The 24,362-nt window shown below is 42.9% G+C and overlaps 1 protein-coding gene, 1 long non-coding RNA gene and 1 pseudogene across 6 annotated transcripts in view; 2 read left to right on the top strand and 1 right to left on the bottom strand.

Moving 5' to 3' along the window:
* Positions 1-1,242: 1,242 nt before the first annotated feature.
* LOC118394755 (aquaporin-4-like) lies at positions 1,243-4,625 on the top strand (annotated as a pseudogene).
* Positions 4,626-9,752: 5,127 nt separating this feature from the next.
* Positions 9,753-19,142, bottom strand: LOC118394756 (uncharacterized). Its single transcript, XR_004827812.2, has 3 exons — positions 18,081-19,142; positions 17,730-17,813; positions 9,753-10,425 (listed from the first exon to the last, which is right to left on the bottom strand). It is a non-coding gene; the product is annotated as an uncharacterized LOC118394756 (long non-coding RNA).
* The window catches only part of LOC118395218 (BTB/POZ domain-containing protein KCTD1), a 16,163-nt gene continuing 6,283 nt past the window's right edge, over positions 14,483-24,362 (top strand). Inside the window, exons 1-4 of one of the 5 annotated variants that reach the window (XM_052463832.1) lie at positions 15,132-15,562; positions 16,157-16,308; positions 21,215-21,393; positions 23,932-24,076. In XM_052463832.1, the coding sequence (XP_052319792.1) occupies positions 16,279-16,308; positions 21,215-21,393; positions 23,932-24,076 (354 nt within the window). In that variant the 5' untranslated portion in view covers positions 15,132-15,562; positions 16,157-16,278. Of the gene's footprint in view, positions 14,598-15,131; positions 15,563-15,670; positions 16,028-16,156; positions 16,309-19,687; positions 20,248-21,214; positions 21,394-23,931; positions 24,077-24,362 lie in introns of those variants that run through there. The other 4 variants (XM_052463833.1, XM_052463835.1, XM_052463834.1 and 1 more) reach the window with 4 other exon arrangements.

Raw genomic sequence — 24,362 nt, 5'->3', positions numbered from 1 at the left:
GACACTCTCTCCCGAGTCAGTCAGTCAGACACTCTCTCCCGAGTCAGTCAGTCAGACACTCTCTCTCTCCAGTCAGTCAGACACTCTCTCGCCAGTCAGTCAGACACTCTCTCGCCAGTCAGTCAGACACTCTCTCGCCAGTCAGAGAGACACTCTCACTCTCCAGTCAGTCAAACAGACACTCTCTCTCTCCAGTCAGTCAGACACTTGCTCTCTCCAGTCAGTCAGACAGACACTCTCTCTCTCCAGTCAGTCAGTCAGACACTCTCTCTCTCCAGTCAGTCAGTCAGACACTCTCTCTCTCCAGTCAGTCAGTCAGACACTCTCTCTCTCCAGTCAGTCAGTCAGACACTCTCTCTCCAGTCAGTCAGTCAGACACTCTCTCTCTCAGTCAGTCAGTCAGTCAGTAAGACACTCTCTCTCTCCAGTCAGTCAGTCAGAAAGACACTCTCTCTCTCCAGTCAGTCAGTCAGACAGTCTCTCTCTCCAGTCAGTCAGTCAGTCAGTCACTCTGTCTGCAGTCCGTCAGACAGTCAGACACTCTTTCTGTCTCCAGTCAGTCAGACAATCGCGCTCTCCAGTGTCAATCAGTCAGAAAGACACTCTCTCTCCAGTCATTCAGTCACTCTCTCTGCAGTCAGTCAGTCAGACACGTGCTCTCTCAAGTCAGTCACTCTCTCCCTCTCCAGTCAGTCAGTCAGACACTCTCTCTCTCCAGTCAGTCTCGCTCTCCAGTCAGTCAGTCAGTCAGTAAGACACTCTCTCTCTCCAGTCAGTCAGTCAGTAAGACACTCTCTCTCCAGTCAGTCACTCTCTCTCTCCAGTCAGTCAGTCAGTCAGTCAGTCAGTAAGACACTCTCTCTCTCCAGTCAGGCAGTCAGTCAGACACTCTCTCCAGTCAGTCACTCTATCTCTCTTTGAAAGTATTACATTGTTGAATTATATAAACCATTTGTAAGTAGCCTATTATAAACTCATTGATTGCAAAATGGCATAGTGCATCCCTCTACTGTATGTCCTTAGCATAGTGTTCACTCTGCTGCCTGGCACAGAGTGTAATGGGAAGCCACTGACTCCATTCCCTAGAGTTTTAAATGTTGTGCCCAGCAGCAAGTTCCCTTCACTGGAAGGGTTCAGTGGATTCCCCGGCACACAGACAGATGGAGAATAACTACACTGGGATAATCATTTCATTTATGAATCCATTATTATTTTACAAGGAGTTGCCCGTCAGCGTGTAACCAGCATCCCATCATGGTGGCGTTCAAAGGAATCTGGACCAAGGACTTCTGTAGAGCTGTGTCAGCCGAGTACCTAGCTTCCCTGATCTTCGTCCTCCTCAGCCTGGGCTCCACCATCAACTGGGCATCCGAGTCGGACAACCCTCCCCCTGCAGACCTGGTCCTCATCTCGCTGTGCTTTGGCCTGGCCATCGCCACCATGGTGCAATGCTTCGGACACGTCAGTGGCAGTCACGTCAACCCGGCGGTCAGAGTGGCCATGGTGGTGACCAGGAAGCTGAGCCTGGCCAAGGGTGTTTTCTACCTGGCTGCCTAGTGCCTGGGGGCGATCACTGGGGCAGGGCTCCTCTACCTGGTGACACCAGTGTCTGTCAGAGGGGGCCTTGGAGTGACTCTGGTAAGACATATAGTTTAGCCTTAAAATCAGAGAATCTAGCTAGCAACAGTCAGGGTTGACACCTATGGACTAGTTTGGGACTATTCCACCAGGAAAAGCTCAATCAAGCAAAGCTAAAGTATTTGAAAATATTGTAAATACTAGTTGAACCCAGGTCTGGTATGGATTGATGCCATAAAGTGTTGTTCATTCCTAGACGAAGACGCACCGACTGTGGCTAACTGTTACTCTCGTTTCCCAGGTGAACCCTAACCTCAGCATGGGCCAAGCCCTGTTGGTGGAGCTGCTGATCACCTTCGAGCTGGTCTTCACCGTGTTCGCCACCTGCGACCCCAAACGCTCTGACCTTAACGGCTCGGCTGGCCTCGCCATTGGAGTCGCTGTAGCCGTCGGCCATCTGTTTGCGGTGAGTGGGATTCTATCTCTAACTTGAGTTAGGTCAATTAGGGGCCAGGCTACAGGTTGTCGTGGTTAGAGCTCTAGGATTATAGCGAACCTGAAGGACTCAAGAGTCAGACATTACAGTATATTTAATTCAATACCAACTATGGAAGAAAATATAAATAGGGCATTGATGTAGATTATGATGATTTAAAGAACAAACTACATCACCAATGGTAGAATAGTACAATATAGTGCATTAGTTCACAGTTTGTTCATATCTCACGTGTGCATCCTCCTCCATGCCAACCAATCATCAGGGACCTACCTAAACCCCATTAATTGTCCTGCAAACGACATGCTACCTACCTCTAGTCATAGCAAAGCTTGACTTCAATATGCTGCCTACATGCCACTAGATGCCAATCAATGCTAACTAGTACCATGTACTGTATATCTATGGAATACCAGCATACATTTCCCCATGATTATATATACTTTCATTGTATCATTATCATGTATTCAAGTGGAACAATCCACTACTCTAGGTGTTGTGTCAGCTCTGGCTAGGTCTTGCTCCATGTCTCTCGCTCTCCCTCTCTCCACAGTGCTCGCATGTTAAAACCTCTATGCCATGCTTTGTGTTCTAGATCCCATACACAGGAGCCAGTATGAAACCCGCTCGCTCCTTTGGGCCTGCAGTCGCCACCATGAATTTTGAAAACCACTGGGTAAGATAGAAACTGTTGCCGCCTTCTCGCCCTCAAAGGGCTATACTCCTACACAGTTGTCGGTGAAGGGGGAAGCCAGGTAGTCCATATCTAAGACATTGGTGGCTGTTTGCCAATATAAGGGACACTGTTTCATGTGTTGAAACCATATCTCAAATAGTTCAAACTGACCTGCCATGTTGTGAAGCATTGTTGATCATACACTGAGTGTACCAAACACTATGACAGACTGACCAGGTGAATCCAGATGAAAGCTATGATCCCTTATTGATGTCACATGTTGAATCCACTTTTTTTTAAATCAGTGTAGATGAAGGGGAGGAGACAGGTGAAAGAATGACTTTTTTGTATGTGTGCCATTCAGAGGGGGAATGGGCAAGACAAAATATTTAAGTGCCTTTGAAGGGGGTTCGGTTTCCCATGTGTATCAAGAATGGTTCTCCAGCCAACTTGACACAAGTGTGGGAAGCATTGGAGTCACCATGGGCCAGCATCCCTGTGGAACTCTTCTGACACCTTATAGTCCATACCCCGGTGAATTGAGGCTCTTCTGAGGACAAAAGGGAGTGCAACTCAATATTAGGAAGATGTTCCTTATGTTTTGGACACCCAGTGTATATCATTCATTAAAAACAGTTGAAAGGTAAACTCTTTGCTTAAAATACAGGGTCAGATATGTGTTTAGATGTGATTTTGTGATAAGTGTTCAGGTTGTCTCTGTTCTCCAGGAGCAAGGGGGGCTAAAGTAGTATGGGGGGGCACTGGAGGGGGCTACAGCTGCAGGACTAAGGACATTTTGAAACACAGTAAGGTCACATTGCAATGATGGCATATCACCATGCCAGAGCAGCTGAAGGATGCTATCTAGTGCCGTTCAACGACGTCTTCACCCACAACAGTGGACGGGAGTTCTACAACGGTTAAACTACTCACCTAATAGTTTATATATAACCCTCGCTACGAGGTAGATGCATGCCTTGTAGCTTGCTAATGCAGAATAAAGGGAACAGCACAGACCAGTCATAGACAGGTGTTATGGACTATACAAAGCATGTGCTTTTTTTATTCTGTATCCAGGGCAATAATTCTCACAGAGCTGTTCATATTGACTCAGCAAGGCACAGTGGTACTGCTTGGTGTGTGTGTGTGTGTGTGTGTGTGTGTGTGTGTGTGTGTGTGTGTGTGTGTGTGTGTGTGTGTGTGTGTGTGTGTGTGTGTGTGTGTGTGTGTGTGTGTGTGTGTGTGTGTGTGTGTGTGTGTGTGTGTGTGTGTGTGTGTGTGTAGGGGAGGAGGGTCTGGGTCTTGGATATAATTAGGATAGGTCTTCTCACTGAGAGTGGCGTCATTATCTGACGGGTGTTTGCTGTCTTTTGAGAACAACATGGTTGACCTGGCAGAACCCAAAGAAGGTACCTGGCTCCACTGAGGATGCCCATAAACAACGACTGTTGCACCTTTACAGACATGACACGACATCTAGTCTAATAATGCATGACAGCTCTTTCAGAATGGGGTAGCCTCCGCTGTGGTAATGGGTTCATATTTGTCTGAACTGGGTTTGACTTTTATCTGTATTGCAGGTGTACTGGGTTGGTCCAATCCTGGGTGGCATCATGGTCGGCTGCCCTCTACAAATACCTGTTCTGCCCGGACCCTGAGCTGAAGAGGATGCTCCGGGACGTCTTCCAGAAGGATCCAGCATCGAGGAAGTACAGGGAGGTGGAGGGCAACGGCGTGAACCAAGGGGAACCAGATGACCTGATCGCCAAGCCACCGTCCATCCATCACATCGACCTGGAGAAGGGGGAAAAGAAGGATATTTTCCGGGACTTGACAGGCGAGGTGCTGTCATCCGTATGACTACCACGGGCACGGAAGAGGGAGACCAACCTGTAGAGCAGGGGGAGATCCAGAGAGAGACACTTTCAGTCAGGTTCCTCCCCCACTGCAGCCCCCTACTCCAAGCCCCCATGCCTTAACCCACACAACTCACTTCTCTGGCAGAAAATGATTGCTGCATGTCCTCGCAGTGTAGATGTGTTCGTGTACATGGAGGTGAGCCTTCCTCAACATTTGTGAGGTAACGGGATAATGTAAAACGTTGCACTCTACTCCAACCAATTACCCATATCATATGAAATCTATTGATCTCTGAAATCTTGTCCCATCATTTTCTGGCCCAGATTTGTTTTCTTGTGGCACTCTACTACACTGCAGGATGATAACAATAGACTATACTTCAGGGATTTCTGTCAGGGAAAAATGTCCAGGTCAACCATTTACAATGGGTCATCACACTGAATTTGGTAACTGGAGACAAAACGGCAGGCTTATTTTGGGGGGAATTAGTGTCACAAATTGTATATGAGGGCATGAGAGACAAGTACATTAAGTACATTATAAAACCAATGCTATGATGGACAGGTTCTGTCGGACATCTTCAGCCCGCTCCTATATTGTTCGTACGTATTTTACATTCTCAGTGCACATTGGTCAGTGAAGAAAAACAATTAAGCTTTGCCTATAACATATCTATCTTAACACACAGATGTTCAGTGCGTAGCAACAGATCATAAACAAACCATCAAATAGCAGTTATAGAGCTCTTTGTAATGGCTGGAATGTTTCCATATGTTTGATACAGTTTCAAATATTCCATTCCAGCTGTTTACAATGAGTCCGTACTCCTATAGCCTATAATAAGCTCTCTAAAGCCATGACATCATTTTCTGGAATTTTCCAAGCTGTTTAAAAAAGGCACAGTCAACTGAATGTATGTAAATGTCTGACCCACTGGAATTGTGATACAGTGAGAAAAAAAATCTGTCTGTAAACAATTGTTGGAAAAATGACTTGTGCCACGCACAAAGTAGATGTCCTAACCGGCTTGCCAAAACTATAGTTTGTTAGCAAGAAATGTGTGGAGTGGTTGAAAAGCGAGTTTTAATGACTCCAACCTGAGTGTATGTAAACTGTATTTGAATGTTAGACTTTCATACTTGACAACTGCACCTTAAATGCCGTTTCTGTGCCGATTTAGAATTTTGTGAAATAAATTGTCATTTCCAAGTCTTCAGTGTGAACAATTTTGTGATTGTACTGCACATATCCATGCCTTTGTTTGGCTTCTGTTGGTACCTCACAAAACACAAACCATAACCGTATCATATACCACATAGATGCAACAGTGTTTTTCCATCTGACATAAAGCACTTCTCATAATACAGCTTTTAATAAACGTTGGAGTTTAAGGCCAGAACCTGAGCAGAGAATTGCTTCTGAAGAGATGTACCATTTCACTGTAGGGCAGAAGGAGTTTACAGCAGCAGTGTGACAGAAGCACAGTACCCGCCATGATGGATAGCCTCATCTCCCTCTAGAAAGGGTCTCCTCATAGCCAGACGTATGGGGATGATGTGTATTCTTTCTGAGACTATATGTTCATATAATTCAATCAGTGGAACACCACTGGAAATGTTGGGGCACTTTGTCATATAGAAGAGGTGATCTGTCACAATGTCACTTTATTTCCTTTGAAAAAACGGGGACAATTTCATGTGGAGAAAAGCCAAGCTGACTGCATATACTGCTAGGTGATAAAAAACGAACTGGTTGACTTAGGATGACATTGTGCCACTGTTAATAAAAAAGGAAAAGCTAGGGAGTTAAACTCTCACATTTACAGTGCAATAGAACTCATGTTACACTAAAGATTAAATCACATATCAGTTAGTTTTTTACTCCCCCTACCTCCCTCCCCAACTCAGTTTAAGGTACGTACGTACACATGCCAACAGCGTCACCGTCTGGGCACCATAGTTTTGTGGGAAAAATAAGGTATGGTCTCATGAATATCTGCCATTAGACTGTTGACCAGAGGAGGGCAGTCACGAGCCTTACAATAAACTTCGAGGCCTGAGGAGGTGAGGGAGACAAGGCAGCTTGAGTCCTATTCCCTGTTCATGAACTGATTCCTGTTGAAAACAACAGAAAATCCCAACCTAACATTTACACAACTACCCTAAGTGGCCTCATGCCATTACAGAGGGTAATTTACTCTAGCTGATTTGCAAGGGATATGAAAGCTGTGCTCAGATCGATATTGGCCTGAGTCCCCAAGCAGGCTGGACAGTAGGTCATAGTACCATAACCCCCATTCCCCATCCGCTCCTCTCTCCCCAGCCTATGGGCATCCCTTCAGGGCCTGAGTAAAGTCCACAGGACAACAGTCTCTCCGCTCACCCTATATCATCTTCATAGCCCAAATAAATTAGCACTTAAATCTAAGTGCGACCATCGACTATTTCCTCATGGAATAGGGTACAATGAGAGCTCTGTCTGCCACAAGTACTAATTTACAGAGCTGGCTCATCAACGGACAATGTTGAAGGAAGGGGAGGGGACAGCATAGGTAGATAGCCGCCAAAATTGTAAAACGGATGTGTAGTTGCTTCCTTTCCTCTTGACCATAGCCACTGCCCTAGCCTGAAAGGGGTTTCCAAACAGCCAAAACATTCAATGAGATCCAGGGATATGGTGCAACAAAAAGGTTTATTCTTTTTATATCAAACAAACAAAAATATTCTCCAATCAACTTAAAGCATAGATTACTTGATGTGAAAAATACATAATATGGCCTGTCTGTATGGTCAAAAGACTATATGGCTCCCGCGTCTAGCTAGGACTCCCCCGCCCCCGAAGGCCCAACGTCCTGCCTTTATCCTAACACACTTACCACATGGGCAAGAGGGGGGGCCAAGTTACACTAATCACAAAGGAATATATCTCAATCAGCTAAATATAAATAATTACGGTACCTAATATTTAATCATATACATTCATAATTAATATATTTACACAAACGTACATGGAGCTCTGTATGTTCTATCTTTTATACGAATATGTCCAAATCGGCTCTAACAGGATGCTTGTGTAATTGAATGAGATTTGTTTTGTGTTCAACCTTAACTGATATGAATAGATTCCATTGCAAAGTCTTGTATTCAGTCACCTTTCCACATATGTGAATGCCTTGAAATATCTAGAGTATTCCTTCTCCTTCCTCTGCTGCAGTATTACATACAGTACCTTTGATGTTCCAGACGGACACCAACAGTTGTTCTGGACCAACTACACTGAACAGAAAAGAACACCCTAACCTATGGATTTCACATGACTGGGAATACAGATATGCATCGGTTGGTCACAGATACGTAAAAAGAATTAGGGGACATGGACCCAATTTGGACATTTTCACTTAGGGGGTGTACTCACTTTTGTTGCCAGCGGTTTAGACATGAATGGCTGTGTGTTGAGTTATTTTGAGGAGACAGCAAATTTACACTGTTAAACAAGCTGTACACTCACTTCTTTACATTGTAGCAAAGTGTCAATTCTTCAGTGTTGTCACATGAAAAGATATACTCATATTTACAAAAATATGAGGGGTGTACTCACTTTTGTGATATACTGTAGAGTTGATCAGGCTGTTGATTGTGGCCTGTGGATTGTTGTCCCACTCCTCTTCAATGGCTGTGCGAAGTTGCTGGATATTGGCGGGAACTGGAACACTGTCGTACACATCGGTCCAGAGTATCCCAAATATGCTCAATGGGTGGTGACATGTCTGGTTAGTATGGAGGCCATGGAAGAACTGGGACATTTTCAGCTTCCAGGAATTGTGTGCAGATCCTTGCGACATGGGGCTGTGCATTATCTTGCTGACACATGAGGTGATGGCAGCGGATGAATGGCATGACAATGGGCCTCAGGATCTCATTACGTTATCTCTGTGCATTCAAATTGCCATCAATAAATGCTATTGTGTCTGTTGTCCGTACCTTATGCCTGCCCATACCCACACCATCATGGGGTACTCTGTTCACAATGTTGACATCAGCAAACCACTCGCCCACACAACGCCATACACGCTGTCTGACATCTGCCCAGTACAGTTGAAACCGGGATTAATCATTGAAGAGCACACTTCTCCAGCATGCCAGTGGCCATCGAATGTGAGCATTTTCCCACTGAAGTCGGTCACGACGCCAAACTGCAGTCAGGTCAAGATCCTGTTGAGGATGACGAGCATGCAGATGGGCTTTCCTGAGACGGTTTGACAGTTTGTGCAGAAATTCATCAGCTGTCCGTGTGGCTGGTCTCATACGATCCCGCAGGTGAAGAAGCCAGATGTGGAGGTCCTGGGCTGGCATGGTTACATGTGGTTTGCGGTTGTGAGGCCTGTTGGCCGTACCGCCAAATTCTCTAAAACGACGTTGGAGGCAGCTTAAGGTAGTAAAATTAACCTTAAAAGGTCTCTGGTGCAACTCTGGTGGACATTTCTGCTGTCAGCATGCCAAGTGCACGCTCCCTCAAAACTTGAGACATCTGTGGCATTGTGATGTGTGACAAAACTGCACATTTTAGAGTGGCCTGTTATTGTCCCCAGCACAAGCTGCACCTGTGTAATAATCATGATGTTTAATCAGCTTCTTGATATGTCATACCTGTCATGTGGATGGATTATCTTGGCAAAGGAGAAATGCTCACTAACCGGCATGTGAACAAATTTGTGCACACATTTTGAGAGAAAGCTTTTTATGCGTATGGAACATTTCTGGGATCTTTTACTTCAGCTCATGAAACATGGAACCAACACTTCACATGTTGAGTTTATATTTTTGTTCAGTATAAATAAAGTGACATTGAATAATGGGTTTGTGCTACCTCTACTCAGCTGCTCAGGTGATGAAATCCCTAATGAGCCACCAGCAAGATTTCATTTAAGATGATGGTTCTTCCAAAAAAACTAAAGTTTTATGTTAGGCAAATTGTATTTTAATTGATTTCATATTGATGCCTATTTGAGATGGCAAGGGTGGCCTGGACAAGGCTTTTATCAACGGTATTTGTTTATAAGGCTGATAGGCATTGTTAAATAACATTCAACAACCATGTCTGGAAAATAGCGTCAAAATTTAACAAATTGAAAATGCACCAAAACATATTTGTCCTACAGTACACCAAACTGAAAGAGGTTTATTTGTGCTATACAGAACCAATAAAGCACATCATGCATATTATAAAAAAAGGAAAGGCATTATCTAAGGCATTATCTTTAATTCATTTCCTAATCTAACATTCCTCACATTTACTGTATGTAGAATCTTCAAAACTTAAAGCTTCTGATGCAAAATGCCTCTCAGCAGCCGATACAACTTAGGGGGGGGCACAGAGATAAAACACACACCTTAAAGATCATTAGCAATTAATATTTGGGGATTCATGAAGAATAACAGCGTAAAACACTTGTTTCATAATTCATACTATAAACAAGAAAGTCTCCCACTTCCTTAATAATTTAGAAGTAAGCTAATGTTGATTTATTCAGGAAGGTCTCTGCCACCAGCGCTGCCTGGAGTTCCCAAATTTGAATTAAAGTAGGACAGTAGCAGGCGAGTCTGTAATAACATTTGTATAATTGTATTATTGCTCTGGGCTCAGTTCATTTCCTCCTCCAGTAGCTGCGTGAAATTGTTTGATTCTCGAAACCGCCTTGAGTCTGCAGCTCTGGGGTTGGAGGGTGGTACAGGAACAGGAAGGAATGCGACACACTCTTCTTCTCTCCCTCTTTCTCTCCATCACTTTCTTTCCCCCTCTCTGTCTGATTCTCTGTCTGACATATACACACACACACACACACATGCACACAAACAGCAACACAGATAAATAACCCTTTGTTATTCTGAGTTTCATAATACTGCTACACTAGCTCACTTAATAACTCAATCTGTCGGGAGAATATGATTGATATCCTCACTCACCTTGTCGCTTCGGATAAATATTTTGCTGCATTTGCATGATAATGCTGGGAGACTGAGTGCATTTGGCATTTATCACATTCATCAAATAACGCCAAAATTAGCTTTTGAACACACAATTGGCCATTTTTAGTTCACATTGGCTGCAGAATTGACCAAGTTCTACCAGTGTCAGCCATTCTAGGATACCGGTGTCGAGGATAAAGAGTGCACCTCACATATCTAGGAGAGAGAGTGCACCTCATGTTTATCCTGTAGCTCATACAGCAAGTTACAGAATGATCATAACGAGAGTTGCCATCTTCATCATTGGACTGTTATGCCTGCTGTTGTTGCGCATTGCAATTTTGTTTGTCATTGATTTGGTTTACATTTTTTTTCTAAACGCTAATTTACAAAACCAAGACTACACCATAAGACAAACAATCAAGTTTAAGCGCTATTAGCCTGTGTAGTGCACACCTGAGACCCCAGTGGCTTAGCGACAGGAAGAGGGTGGAGAATCTCTGATTGGTTTCCTCGGGGCTCGGTTTGTCTCAGTTCCCAACCCCACATTCCCTCACTCCCTATCCCTCCCTCCCTCCCTCCTTCCTTCATCCCCCTTCCTTCTATGCAGAACAACCCAAACTCTAGTTTGATGAAACACATTTGTTTGGCTTAACTCTTACATTGCCATCACGACAGCCATATCGCGGAGGCCTCGGAGGTGTAACGTGGCCCATCAGCCATGTAGCTAATGAGAGGATATATGTAGGACTATGGGACATCACCGGAGGACCTGTTTCCATTTGGGTCTGGCCTGCACTGCCATGTTATTAGGAAAACCTTTATTATTGTTGCCCTCTAGTGGGAACCATGTAATAGGATTACATTTTATTAGAGCCTCCCAGCATTACCCAACCAAACCCCCTCCTCCTCTTGTCTCTCCTCTCTTCCTCTTACTGCATTGTCATTACCTCTTCTGTCCACTGTGGGTGGGCTGACTGTATGGCTGGGTTTGGGATGGGAAGAACTGGATGGATGTATGTCGCTGTGGTCAGAGTATTAGTGAAGATAGGTGCTCAAACAGACTGAATAGGACCACTCCTGTCTACCACCGGAGAGCCACATTGTGTGAGGGTATGCTGCTATGTGTTATCATTTACTAGGATACTCCTGGTATATTCCACCATCGAAACCGTTATGAGGGCTAAACAAAAGAGAACATTTTCATGCAGATGCAAGTCATGTCAAAAGGTTCTGCATTTTAGGTACAGTACCTTGATGATACCAAGCCCAACATACGACAACTCCACTGTACACTTTACCAAAACAAGCTAGTTGCAACAGAGCCTTCCTTAAAAGTTATGTCCCAGTGCCAAAAATACTATTTGATGATAAACTGCAGGCAGCCCCAAACTATACATGGCCGTAGGGCAGATTGAGTCAGATTCAGGAACAATTGCAACCCTCTCCCTATCCAGCCCACTCCCTTACATAACCACGGGCCATTACAGGGGTGTGGTGTGCACAGCAAGAGTCATTAACGTGGTCTGAGGCTACATCACAGCAAGCTATTGCAGTATGTTCTGAATGAGGATAGCTGTGGCCACTGTTTGATTGAGTTCATTAGAACTATGGGGAGACCTGGCGAAATCAAATCAAAGTGTATTGTCATAGAATGAAAGAGCCATGGGCATACTGACTGAGGGAAAGGGAGATCAAGCCACCAGTACGCACTAGTCTGACCTAAAGATTCAAGAAGAACAAATTAACTTCTCACTGATGACACATTCAGAAGCTATGAGGAATTCAGCAAGTGAAAACTCAACGTTTAGACAGGAGGATAAATATATTTTGGAAAGAACTAGACCAATAAAAAGAGTGCCATCTGCCTCAAAAAGGGAACAAATGATATAGTATTTGTGAGATAAAATGAATACAGACAAAGAAACCATGGCTTTGTATAACTGTGGCTCAGTTGACTGTTTTCCAGAGAGTTGGAAAGTAACTCAAGCCTCCATACAGGGCATGCATGTATAACCTTAGGCATGATGTAATCAGGCACTGTTGCCAGGCTAGGTTTGTTTGGGGCGAAATAACATCTGCAAGCTATTTCACTAATTTGTCCACCAAAATATAGCTTTGACAGGGCTCTCCCGCTGTTGCAGCAGCTAGGTTATTTTCCAAGTAAAACATACCCCACAACCAGAGTATTAGAACAATGGAATTGTTTCTGGCCCCTGAACACCAAGCAAGAGTATTCAAAAATCACCATTGGCGAGCTGGTTTTCGTTTCTACAACATCTAATGTATATCTTTAATACTGAATTCGGAGGGACGCATTGTGACTTGGCTCCATTTGTGTGGAAAATGGGGAACGTATGAGATTTCGAGGCCTTGGGTGCTCTCAGTTTTGCTACAGTTTGTCAGCCTGATTGCAAAGATAGAAAATAATATATATAAATAAAAAGTGCAGGAGGATGGGGGAAATAGAAAATGCAAGGCTTGGCGTTTGTGCGCCAGCCGGCAACCTCCAGGGCAAATAACTCCATTGTAACACTTTAGTCCTATGTTTGTTTTCCCCTGGGACACATTGGTCAAACGGTGGAAAGCTTAAAAAATAACAAATAACAAAAAAAAACGGTGCTCTGGATGTGTTAAGAATGGCTGGCCTTGGCCGTTCCTCGAAAGCAATCTCTGGTGATGATCTCTTTAGGATGCAATGGGCAGACGAACACTCTTTAGATCTTGGACTTTCAGAGTTGGTCAGTGGCCAATTTGCTACAGTTGGTCATTTGCCCGATACAGCCTCAGCCAGAGGGAATGGTTACGAGGGGCCAAACTATGAGTGACATGGAGTACATCAAATTATCTGCACAGGCCTACTCCATCCTTGTGGTTCTCTTGTTTCCTACATTCTTTGTTTGTCCACACAGACCATGGTATGATGACTACATCTAGCATGTTTGAGTATATGGGAAACTGAAAAGGTAACTGCCTAAACCGCTATCTTCAAACAATCACTATTAATATGATTTGTATCCATGAGTCACTCACTTGTTACACAAATGCACCATCTTCTCTGTAGTGTTAGTGTTTTGAATGGCTTAGTTCAGGAAGGACATACACAGCAATTGACATTATGTATCAATTCATGCATATTATTTGAAACCTGTGAAGGTGAATAGAGCCCTCTAGTAAAGGTGTCATAATACCCATAAAACCTAGTGGTCAAACAGGGAAATGGTTCCAATAATTTTTCCACTATTCATTTTTTCCATAGTGGATTTTAGAAACACTTCAAATAAGGGCTGTGTTTCGTGTAGGCTTTGATAACCAAATCTCTCCCGGACAAGGTCATTTATCAATATATTTGGCTCTATTTACTTTCAGATTTGAAAATGTTAATTAGCATCAAAGTAGACATCATGCAAAACTACAAATCCCTGCATGTCATTCCTAGCTGACACCTTTGCTAACAGGTACTGTGTCACTGTAAAACCTGCACAATACAGGTAACAGAATTGTCCATTTAATTTTTTTGGGACAATTTATTCATTACTACATTTAGCTAACAGATAGTTAATCCAGAGATTATTGCCTTTGCCTCGATTCGGCAGTCTTGTCCAGATCATCGTGGCATTTTTAGTTCTTTATGATAGGCACGTTAGCAGCTAATTAGCACTTCCCTGTGGGAAAATAATTGGAACCATTTCCGTTTGACCTCTAGGTTTTATGGGTATTATGACTCATCCTGTGGTACTCTATAGATTTGCATAGATGTAAACACTCTTTATTCCCCATTCAGAGCAGCTAGTGCTTTTAACAGCAGGTGGCGAAAGAGAGGATGAAAGCATTTCTAAATGTTATTCTTGTGCTTATTTGTAACAGGAGGGTTTGTGTGTTGAACAGCAAGCAGTAAATGGTGGTCATGGGAGACAAATGAACAGGTGCACTGTAAGTTGAATTTATCAGGCATGTGGCTCTGTTAGAGTGAAAAGTCATGTAAAATATATGGACATCCTTTAAATGACTGTACAACCAGGTAACAAAAAGATGTATATTTTGCATTATGTATAAATCAATGAACGGAAGAATTTAGAACTTAATCTTAGCTGTCAGTATGCCACCGTTTGAAATTAAAAGCTTCAACATTCCAGGGCTCGGTTTTTCAAAAGCATTTTAAGGCTAAATTCATCCGGATATATGGTTCTAACGATTAACTTAACTTAAAATGCTTTTGGGAAACTGGGCCCTGAAATGATGCATGGTTGAACATTTGAAATGAGCTCGTGCATAAGCCCCAGGCGCTGATTCAGACTTGATTGGGGCAAGGCAGGCTGCAAGTGCTTATTTATATAACTATGTAGGTTTGGAAGTTGGCCAAAGGGAATGGGGGGGGGTCGATTTACCATTAGAATTAATCCATTGATTAAAGTTGATTGTAAATCAAGTTGTTTGACGTTGTGACCATTTATGTTCGAGCTCCAGAACATAAAAAAAAAACACGTTAAAAAATCAAATGTTCAGAAGACAACCAACACTATATAATTATCACCATCTGCTGCTTTTCCTTCCTGGCAAAGAAACACTCCGTCCATTTGCAGAAATCGCCTGCGGGAACGTTACATCAAAACTAATCATAACGATTAAAATCAGCTTTGCTGTGCGAGAGGAAGCCAATATGGAAGTTTGAGACAGGCGTTCGCGATTTTATGAAGAAATATAAAATAAATGTTCCATAAAGGCCGACGCACTGTTGTAGTGATGTTTTTTGCTAGGAGTTTTATTCTGCAGATTGGTTTAGACTGGGGTAGAGACATGAGCTAATTGTATCCTGATCTTTGCCTTGAGGGGTTTGGAGCCCTGGAGCAAGTATTCTCTGTATTTTGTTCTGTCTACCTTAGCCAAGCTATTGCATTTCTCACTGGTGTAGGAAGAGAAGCAGATCGCAGGCGAAATCTGAGGGAAAGGATTCTCAAATATACTTTATGCCCGTCCATGTTTCAGGTAAGCGGATATTTATTGTGTTTGCTATTATTTCCGAGGCTGGTTTGACTGGGACTTTCAAGGCGCAGCCGCTTTTACGCATGTGCCAGGCGATGAGCGCCACAGTAACACTTAACCACTTCCTGGATATTGTTAGGTGTAAAACAACTATTTTTCTGTACCTACCGACGAATGACTTAGTTTCTATTTGTATTTTCACCGAATTTTACGACCTTTGTTCAGAAAACACCATAGCTATCGGTCCGTGTGAATTTGCTCCTGGCGCATTGTTTCAGCCCGAACACATCGTCGCCGTTTTCCCCGTCGGACATCGTCACACACAAACTGAGTTTAGGCATTTCGATAGAAAAAGCCTCTTCGTTTGTCCTAAATCAGTTTCATTTCCTGAGTGCCCCAGATCTGGCTAATGAAAGACGCCATTGTGGAGCAATTTTGCCGGAGGGTTTTTATTTTGTAAGACAGGAGGTACCTATTTTACACACGTCAATGCAAATTCTGTGAATGCATTTGTATTTGGCGTCGTTTTGTAGCGAGAACGATATCTATGTAAACCAAGAGACAAAGGCTACAGTATCTTCCTTTTGCTTCCCATAGATCTCTTGCGGGGCTGACCTATACCCGTGCGCAGGGAATTCCACGGTACAGAGGTGCCACTGCAAATATTTAGATACTCCCTGGCGGAAGTCTGGATCTATGTTTGCATCTTTGTAGCTGTGATGTTATGGAGACAAAACATGATATATATGGTTAGTATGAGTTTACAAATTCGAATTTTAGGAATGATATTCATCCACAATGGTTAACACATTACTAGCGAGATATATGGTTGCGCATCAGGATATGGCCACAATGGCTATGAACACTGCAACTTTTTGAACTTGACATTTCTCAATCAAAATCTAACTGTTTACAGGCTGCTGGTGGTATATTTCCACCCTTTTAATTCCAAAAAGTAAAACTCGCACACGTTAACATTTTAATTAATCCTATTCCCTACTTGAGTGAAATGCGTGGCTCTAGGAGCATTCACTGGAGGGCGCTGTTATGACGAGCAACATTCGCATCTGTGCGTAAAAGGGCACCATTGCTCAATGTGCTTCACACATACACACGTGTGTGTGTCATTAGTCACACATAGTATCTCCAAATGTACGAGGGAACCTTTAACAATTTTTGGATGATTAAAACAGTGGACTCAACAGCAGGCTATGTCCAGATGAAAAGATTCCTACCATAATGCTTACTTGTGCATGCAACTTTGTTTGTGTCTGTGTGAACAAAAAATGTCAAATATTTGTTGAAAACTAAACACAGAAACTGAGTGCAGTCCAACAACTAATCTTTGATTCATTGTGCCAACTCCAGATTTGTTTCAACATGGTGTGGATTTGGTCAACACAATTACACCAGACTAGGATAAACAAGAAAGTCACTTGAGACGGAACTAGTTGTTTAGCGTGTTCTTGCATATTTAAGTCTAAACTTGAGTAGCAAGGGAACACTGAACCACTAACAAATGGTACAGCATTTGTTTTGTATCCACACAGCAATGTGGTTGGCCTACATTATTCAAAATGGCAACAGGTGGGAAGACTGACTTGCAGGAGTTCTGAAAGGAAAAGAGATGAAGAGAATGGGATGTAGTATATCAGTCCACACGTACAGGTAACTGCCAAAATAATGGAAACAATTGAGTAAATGAGACAGTATTGACTACGGGTGTGGTTCCTGAGTTAATTAAGCAATTAACATCCCATCACGCTTAGGGTTATGTATAAAAATGCTGGGCAGGCCATTATTTTGGCTGCCATGGCTATGCCCCATCCACAGGGCATGTGTAGTCACAATGGTTTGATCAGCATTAAAACAATGTAAACCATATGCCATTGTCATCTGTCACCAGATCTCAACCCAATTGGACACTTATGGGAGATTCTGGAGAGGTGCCTGAGACGGCGTTATCAATGAACAAAACACCAACTGATAAAATTTCCCAGAATAATGGTGTCGCATTCCTACAATAGAGTTTGACACTTGTAGACTATACCAAGGTGCATTAAAGCTGTTCTGGCTCGTTGTGGCCCAACACCCTATTTTAAGACCCTTTATGTTGGTGTTCTTGCGATGCCTTGCAGTGTTAGTTGTCAGGTTCTACTGATGATCTTACCACCTGGGTGTCCTGGTCTGTGCTGTTTAGATGTGTACTGTAAGAGTTGAAGTGTTCTGCTGTTTGAAAGTACGAGTAGTCAACCTGAAAAAGAATCCACAGGAAATGGTTTTAATTGGAGTTGGGATGAAATGGTTGTGCTACATGTACTGAATCCCATTCTCTTTTTCTCCTCTCTCGCTCCATGACATGCACACACACACACACATTTTTCATGATTCTTCGAAGCAGATTCTCCACTCCATCCACCTTCATGATGGCAAGGCTTTGAGGACAGCCAATTCCAGTGAGCTGGTTTTCAGAACTTTCTACACATACCATCTTCCACAAATTAGTCAGGGAACAAATTACCTGCATTCTGAGTATGATCCCACGCACTTTGCCGGCTGCTGTACACAGGTTTCCCTTTTGAAGAGCAGCCGTGTGATTTCTCCCTCTCTGTTCGCCCCGCGGGCCCCTCTGCCTTCTGCGAGAGGGATTCTGGAGTTGAATTTTAAAACTATGTACGGCTGCCTGCGCTTATCAGCCTGTGCACAAACGAACTGCATGCAAATCAGGGCAGGATCACACACCACAGTCTAGGCCTGCACTCAAAGGCAGGCTTAATTGCTAATTTGGTATCTAGGTGTGAAACCCACACTGCCAAAACTGAGAAGTAAAAACATGGATGTTTTAAGGCTAGTTGTGGTTGTTTTTTTTAATTAAATAATTTTTAAAATACTGATTTTTAAAATGAGTGGATTGGATTTCCTGAACGTTATAGGAAAATAACTCAGTGTATAGTGTGTGTCAATACTTAATGTAGTTTGGATTCTGTTTGGTAAACAACTACAATGAGGGGTCAGATGTTGTGGATTTAATGTTACCATCTTGTGGTGTGTATTATGGTCTTTTCGCAGTGCTGTTATGGAAAATGTTGGATAGGAATATATTCTCCCTTTCTGCTTTTTGAAAGATAAAAAATAATTGCCTGTGGATCTCTGATATGCCATTAGATTAGATCTAGAAGGGACTTTGAAGTCTACATATTTCTGGTATGGGCCAAGACCATACTGCTTTATAGCGGTAGGAACCTTTTGGACTGTGTGTGGATGGTAGGTACCTGTAGGAACGAGGAAGGGCACCTGCATAACTGTTAATAAGAAAAGAGATTAGGCTAAATAAATAACCATAACAGACACATTACAAAAAACAAAGTGGAAATGTGTCCATAACATTGAGCAACATTATCCAGCTAGTTTATGTAAAATGGGTGGGTGTCACTGTTTTTAATTTGCTCATCAAATCTACACTACAATCTTAACAGCCCTCCTGAATACAGCCCATTGTTCTGGGTAAATAATAATCATGTATTCAACTTTTATGGCGCTATTCATGACGTAAATAAATATCAAAGCGTTGTAAAAGCAACAACAAAAACGCCGTTTAAAAAGAAACGTATCATCATGAGTAGATTGACGGTTAATAAGAGGCTGAAGGTTGAGAGAGTTCATGGCTTGGTTGAGGTCAGCGGAGGGCGTACGTACGCTATCAATAGTATCAGTGTCTGCTTTATGTGCGTAAACTGCTCTATGGGCAGTGTGCTGTGGAGACTAAGAGGGTCGGGGAAAGGTTAAGCGTTCATCCGGGGTCGCCAATGCCCTGGGGGCTAGTGTGTGTGTTTAACCTAGAACGGAAACACGAGGTCGATGTTGCATTTTGATTATGTACTTTGGTTAGTCACGGAATACTCTGCACTGTTATAGTGTTACTGTGCTTTGTTTTTTTTTGTTTTTTTACCAAGGACCTGTTGTTGCCAGACATCTGGACAAGGTTTAGTTTCAGATGCAGGCTAAATGGAAAAGTAATGCTCAGGCTACATGGTAGAGTTTGAGAGGCAGCTGGAAACAAAGGATGGCGCAGAATGGAAAGGGAAAAGGCCAGGGCGCAAATCCAGATCTGCGTCATTTTTGGGATATGCTGCGCTTTTGGGGTGGTCCAAAGATCAACCTGTTGTCCACTTTATAGAATACACCTTAGCAGACGCGACATTCTGCGGTAAATGTGACAATACCTTCCTTTATAACAGCGACAACCCTAAAAACCCAGGGGCAACAGGATGAACATGCTGTCGGGGGGCTTTGACTTGTCCCAACAACCATTGCAAAAGCGGCACAGTTGACTGTCTGCCACAGAAGCATCGCTCTTGTTTATGGTGTGCTGCTGCCCTTAATTCACGCCTCTCCGGAGTCTGTAGGTGGAAACCGACAGCATCTCCAGCTCGAAGCCTGTTTTTAGTGCGCCAGGTTCGATAATGGAAGCAACAGATATCATGGAATTAACACCTCAGAAACCGAGAAAGCACCCGCATCCAATCAATTCCGTGGATGAGTCCGTAGTACACGCGTCCCTGAAACGAATCTCAATGCGAACAGGAGCAGAATGCGGGGACGCTCCGTTCATGTACTCAAGTAGCAACCCCTTACCTGCAGTATCACTAAAGCAGAATGATAATGCTGTGTCTTCATCGTCAGCGCAGGTAACATACATGTATTTAGTCCAATTCGTTTCCACTTGTGCATACTCTCTGTAGATGCTTTGTTTTATGTCGGTTGCCTAGCCACCAACAGTGGACGTTGTTGGATTTATTTGGTGTGAATCAATGCAAATGTTTTGTATCCATTTCCCCACGTTGATAAAATCAGATAAGCAGAGCTAATGTAATTTAAAACGTAATCTAAAGTTTTAATTTAAGGTGTTCTAAATCTCTTGGTCATTATTACTTAATTCAAATTAGGACATTACATTTCTCCCTCCAATGACAATGTTTGCATATTGTGCAGAGATAGACGTTTTGTATTTTTTTTCTTGTTGGCTCAGAGGAGGGTCTTGAACTTGTGATTGGGAAACTCAATTTGTTCTGTGTGCCATTAGAGATATTGCCAGCTAATTGTGTTTTTGGGTTAGCAGGGAACATTTCTAAATCTTGTTTCATTATTCAAATCTAGACTGATTATTGCTCATTTACAGTCTGTGTGAGATTGCTGCTCCAAATTGATTTGATTTTGGAAGATTATTATGCCCAACAGATATGGAATGTTGTGCTTGGTAACATTCAGGTTAAGGTCAGGAAATACTAGGCTAGTGTAACACAGAGCTATTAACAGGGTGTTGGACCTTGGCCAACTATTTGACTAACTTTTTTTCAGAATGATGACAAGTATATTGTCTGGCCAATCAAAGTCCTGCAATGTTGCTATGATGAATTCTTCATTTCAGGTTTAGTTTAAAATGTATCCTTTTTAACCGGTGTGCACTAACACACTTCCTGTTTGGTGTAAATGTATCCTTTTTGACTGGAGTTTGTGCTGTTCAGTCAACATTTATCAATGGAAGAAAATCTACATTTACATATTATGAACAAATCCTTTTTGAATGTGTATTCAATCTGTGCTGTCCACCATATTGCTCATCATTAACATGATTTGTCTACTTGTTTGTGACAGGATAACCGTTCCAGCATGTCCAGGCCAATGATCACCAGATCGCCAGCGTCCCCCCTGAGTAACCAGGGCATCCCGACACCCGCCCAGCTCACCAAGTCCAACGCCCCTGTGCACATCGACGTGGGCGGGCACATGTACACCAGCAGTCTGGCCACGTTAACCAAGTACCCAGAGTCCAGGCATGTGATGGCTCTGCTATTGATACAGTTCCTCAATTACAATAGAGTAAAGCTATGTCTTTGTTTGAGCACTTTTGGTACACAGTGCCACAGTGTTTTTTTAAATCTGTGTTGTTCGTTTGTGGTTCTAGAGGGTGTTTGGGATGATTCGGGGGTTGAAAGGGAAATGATGATGTAGATGGTAGCCTAGCCCCTCATTTCTGCTGTGTTCATCTGCATTGGCTCTCTTACTGCTTAAAGATGCCATCTGGGATCTTAAGCACAACAAATTCCTAACGTATCATACGAATTGCAATTAAAATAATAATAATCATTTTGGGATGTAACATATACAAAATGGATGATGTAGTACATAAACTTTAGCTCGTGAACACCACTTTCAAAAGTGCTGGCTGAAACTATACAAAAGTTCTGCAGAATTACTTTAATGCCAACCTCTGACAGTGCAGCCCGGACAAATGTCAAAGTTCATCCAATCACAAAGATGCAGCACTCAAATGGATGAATGAGGTGGGAAAGACTGGATGTAAAACACAGGGTTTGATATTACTGAGTGTTTTCAATTCGTATGATTATTGAGGCTATTCTACAATACAGTGATTACAATCCATCATAGCAATATTTCCCCACTGTACCAAATACAAAATGGCCTCCTTTTTTCAAACCTGCCCTGGAGATATTTTGAGAAGTAAGCATTTGCATGGCTCAAAAGCCCAAACTGCAGACAAAAGCAGCTCAGTAATTCTGACAGATGTCCCAGCAGCAGTAAAGGGCACGGAACCATCTGGAGGCAAAAGGGCCACGCTGCAGCCTGGGGCCGGGCCGGGTGCCACCCTGCCTCAGGCTCCTCTCTACCAGCTGGCCCTGACCCCTCCATCAGACCAACAGGACAGCTCTTTCCTCTCATCCATACCGCTTTATTTCTCTTTCCCTCTGATTCTATCGCTCTCTACCTGTCTTTGTCTGTTTCTCTCTTTCGTTCTCTCTCTCTCGCATTCTCTTGCACGGTCTCTCTTTCACACTGTCTCTGTCTGTGTGCATGGAGCAGAGTAATGTCTGCATCACTCAACAAAGGCGTGAAAGAAATCAAACACTGAGCTCACCCACATCCAGTGAGTCATAGCACATGATGCACAGAGTCGCTGTCCTCAGTACTGTCATCTGCTCAACAACTCAACTCAAGAATAGAAGCAGTTTGTTGGGTCCCATAACATATGATTTTTTGAACATGCATGGAAGGGGGAAAAAATATCAATCTACACATTGGCTAGATTAGCAACTGAGAATTGAATCATCAAGCATTTTGTTCCAAGTCGCATGTATATTGATCACTGTCTCTCTCTCATTTCAATTGAAGGGCTTTATTGGCATGGGAAACATGTGTTTACATTGCCAATGCAAGTGAAATAGATAATAAACGAAAATGAACAGTAAACAATACAATCGCAAAAGTTCCAAAATAATAGACATCAAATGTTATATTGTCTCTATACAGGGTTGTAATGATGTGCAAATATCTACAATTTTCTTGTGGCAACAGGTCACAAATCTTGCTGCTGTGATTGCACACTGTGGTATTTCACCCAATAGACATGGGAGTTTATCCAAATTGAATTTGTGGGTCTGTGTAATCTGAGGGAAATATGTGTGTCTAAATGGTCATACATTTGGCAGGAGGTTAGGAAGTGCAGCTCAGTTTCCACCTCATTTTGTGGGCAGTGTGCACATAGCCTGTCTTCTCTTGAGAGCCAGGTCTGCCTTGGGCGGCCTTTCTCAATAGCAAGGCTATGCTTAATGAGTCTGTACATAGTCAAGGCTTCCCTTCATTTGGGGTCAGTCACAGTGGTCAAGTGTTCTGCCACTACTCTCTGTTTAAGCAAAATAGCATTTAGTTTGCTCTATTTTTGGTATATTATTTCCAATGTGTCAAGTAATTATTTTTTTGTCTTCTCATGATTTGATTGGGTCTAATTGTGTAGCTGTCCTGGGGCTCTGTGGGGTCTGTTTGTGTTTGTGAACAGAGCCCCAGTACCAGTTTGCTTAGGGGGCTCTTCTCCAGGTTAATTTCTCTGTAGGTGATGGCTTTGTTATGGAAGGTTTGGGAATCGCTTCCTTTTAGGTGGTTGTAGAATTTTTTAACGGCTCTTTTCTGGATTTTGATCATTAGTGGCCTAATTCTGCTCTGTATGCATTATTTGGTGTTTTTAGTTTGTTCACCGAGCATATTTTTACAGACATTTTTGCAGAATTCTGCATGCAGTCTCGATTTGGTGTTTGTCCCATTTTGTGAATTCTTGGTTGGTGATTGGATCCCAGACCTCACAACCTTAAAAGGGCAATGGGTTCTATAACTGATTCAAGTATTTTTAGCCAGATCCAAATTGGTATGTCCAATTTTATGTTCCTTTTGATGGCATAGAAGGTTCTCTCAATTTCAATTTAAGGGCTTTATTGGCTTGGGAAACATATGTTAACATATCTCTCTCTGTTTCTCTTTCTCTCTCTCTCTCTCTGTGTTTTCTTTGTGCCTCTCTCTAGAATCGGCCGTCTCTTTGATGGCACAGAGCCCATAGTGTTGGACAGTCTGAAGCAGCACTACTTCATTGACAGGGACGGACACATGTTCCGCTACATCCTCAACTTCCTCAGGACTTCCAAGCTCCTCATCCCAGACGACTTCAAAGTGAGTGTCTGACTGTCCCCTCCACTGTAGCGTCCAATCATCTGGTCAAACCCCAGAGCGGTAGTATATAGAGAGTGTATGGCTCTAGTCAGCATTGGTGCAAAAAGCTGATTTATCTTATTTATTTGCGTGGCCAAGCCTAAACACCGGGGGAATTATATGGTGTACTCTCCATTGACGCTTCGAGGATGTTAGTGAAATAAATTAAAAACCAGCAAACATGCTGGCCACATTACAGTGTCTGTAGACTTTGACAGTGCTTACCTCTAAATTTGTGTGTGCCGTG

Source organism: Oncorhynchus keta, chromosome 15 (genome assembly GCF_023373465.1).
Source record: "Oncorhynchus keta strain PuntledgeMale-10-30-2019 chromosome 15, Oket_V2, whole genome shotgun sequence".
Taxonomy (NCBI): Eukaryota; Metazoa; Chordata; class Actinopteri; order Salmoniformes; family Salmonidae; genus Oncorhynchus; species Oncorhynchus keta.
Note: the sequence above shows the minus strand (reverse complement) of the source record. Positions and strands in the feature narration are given on the sequence as shown.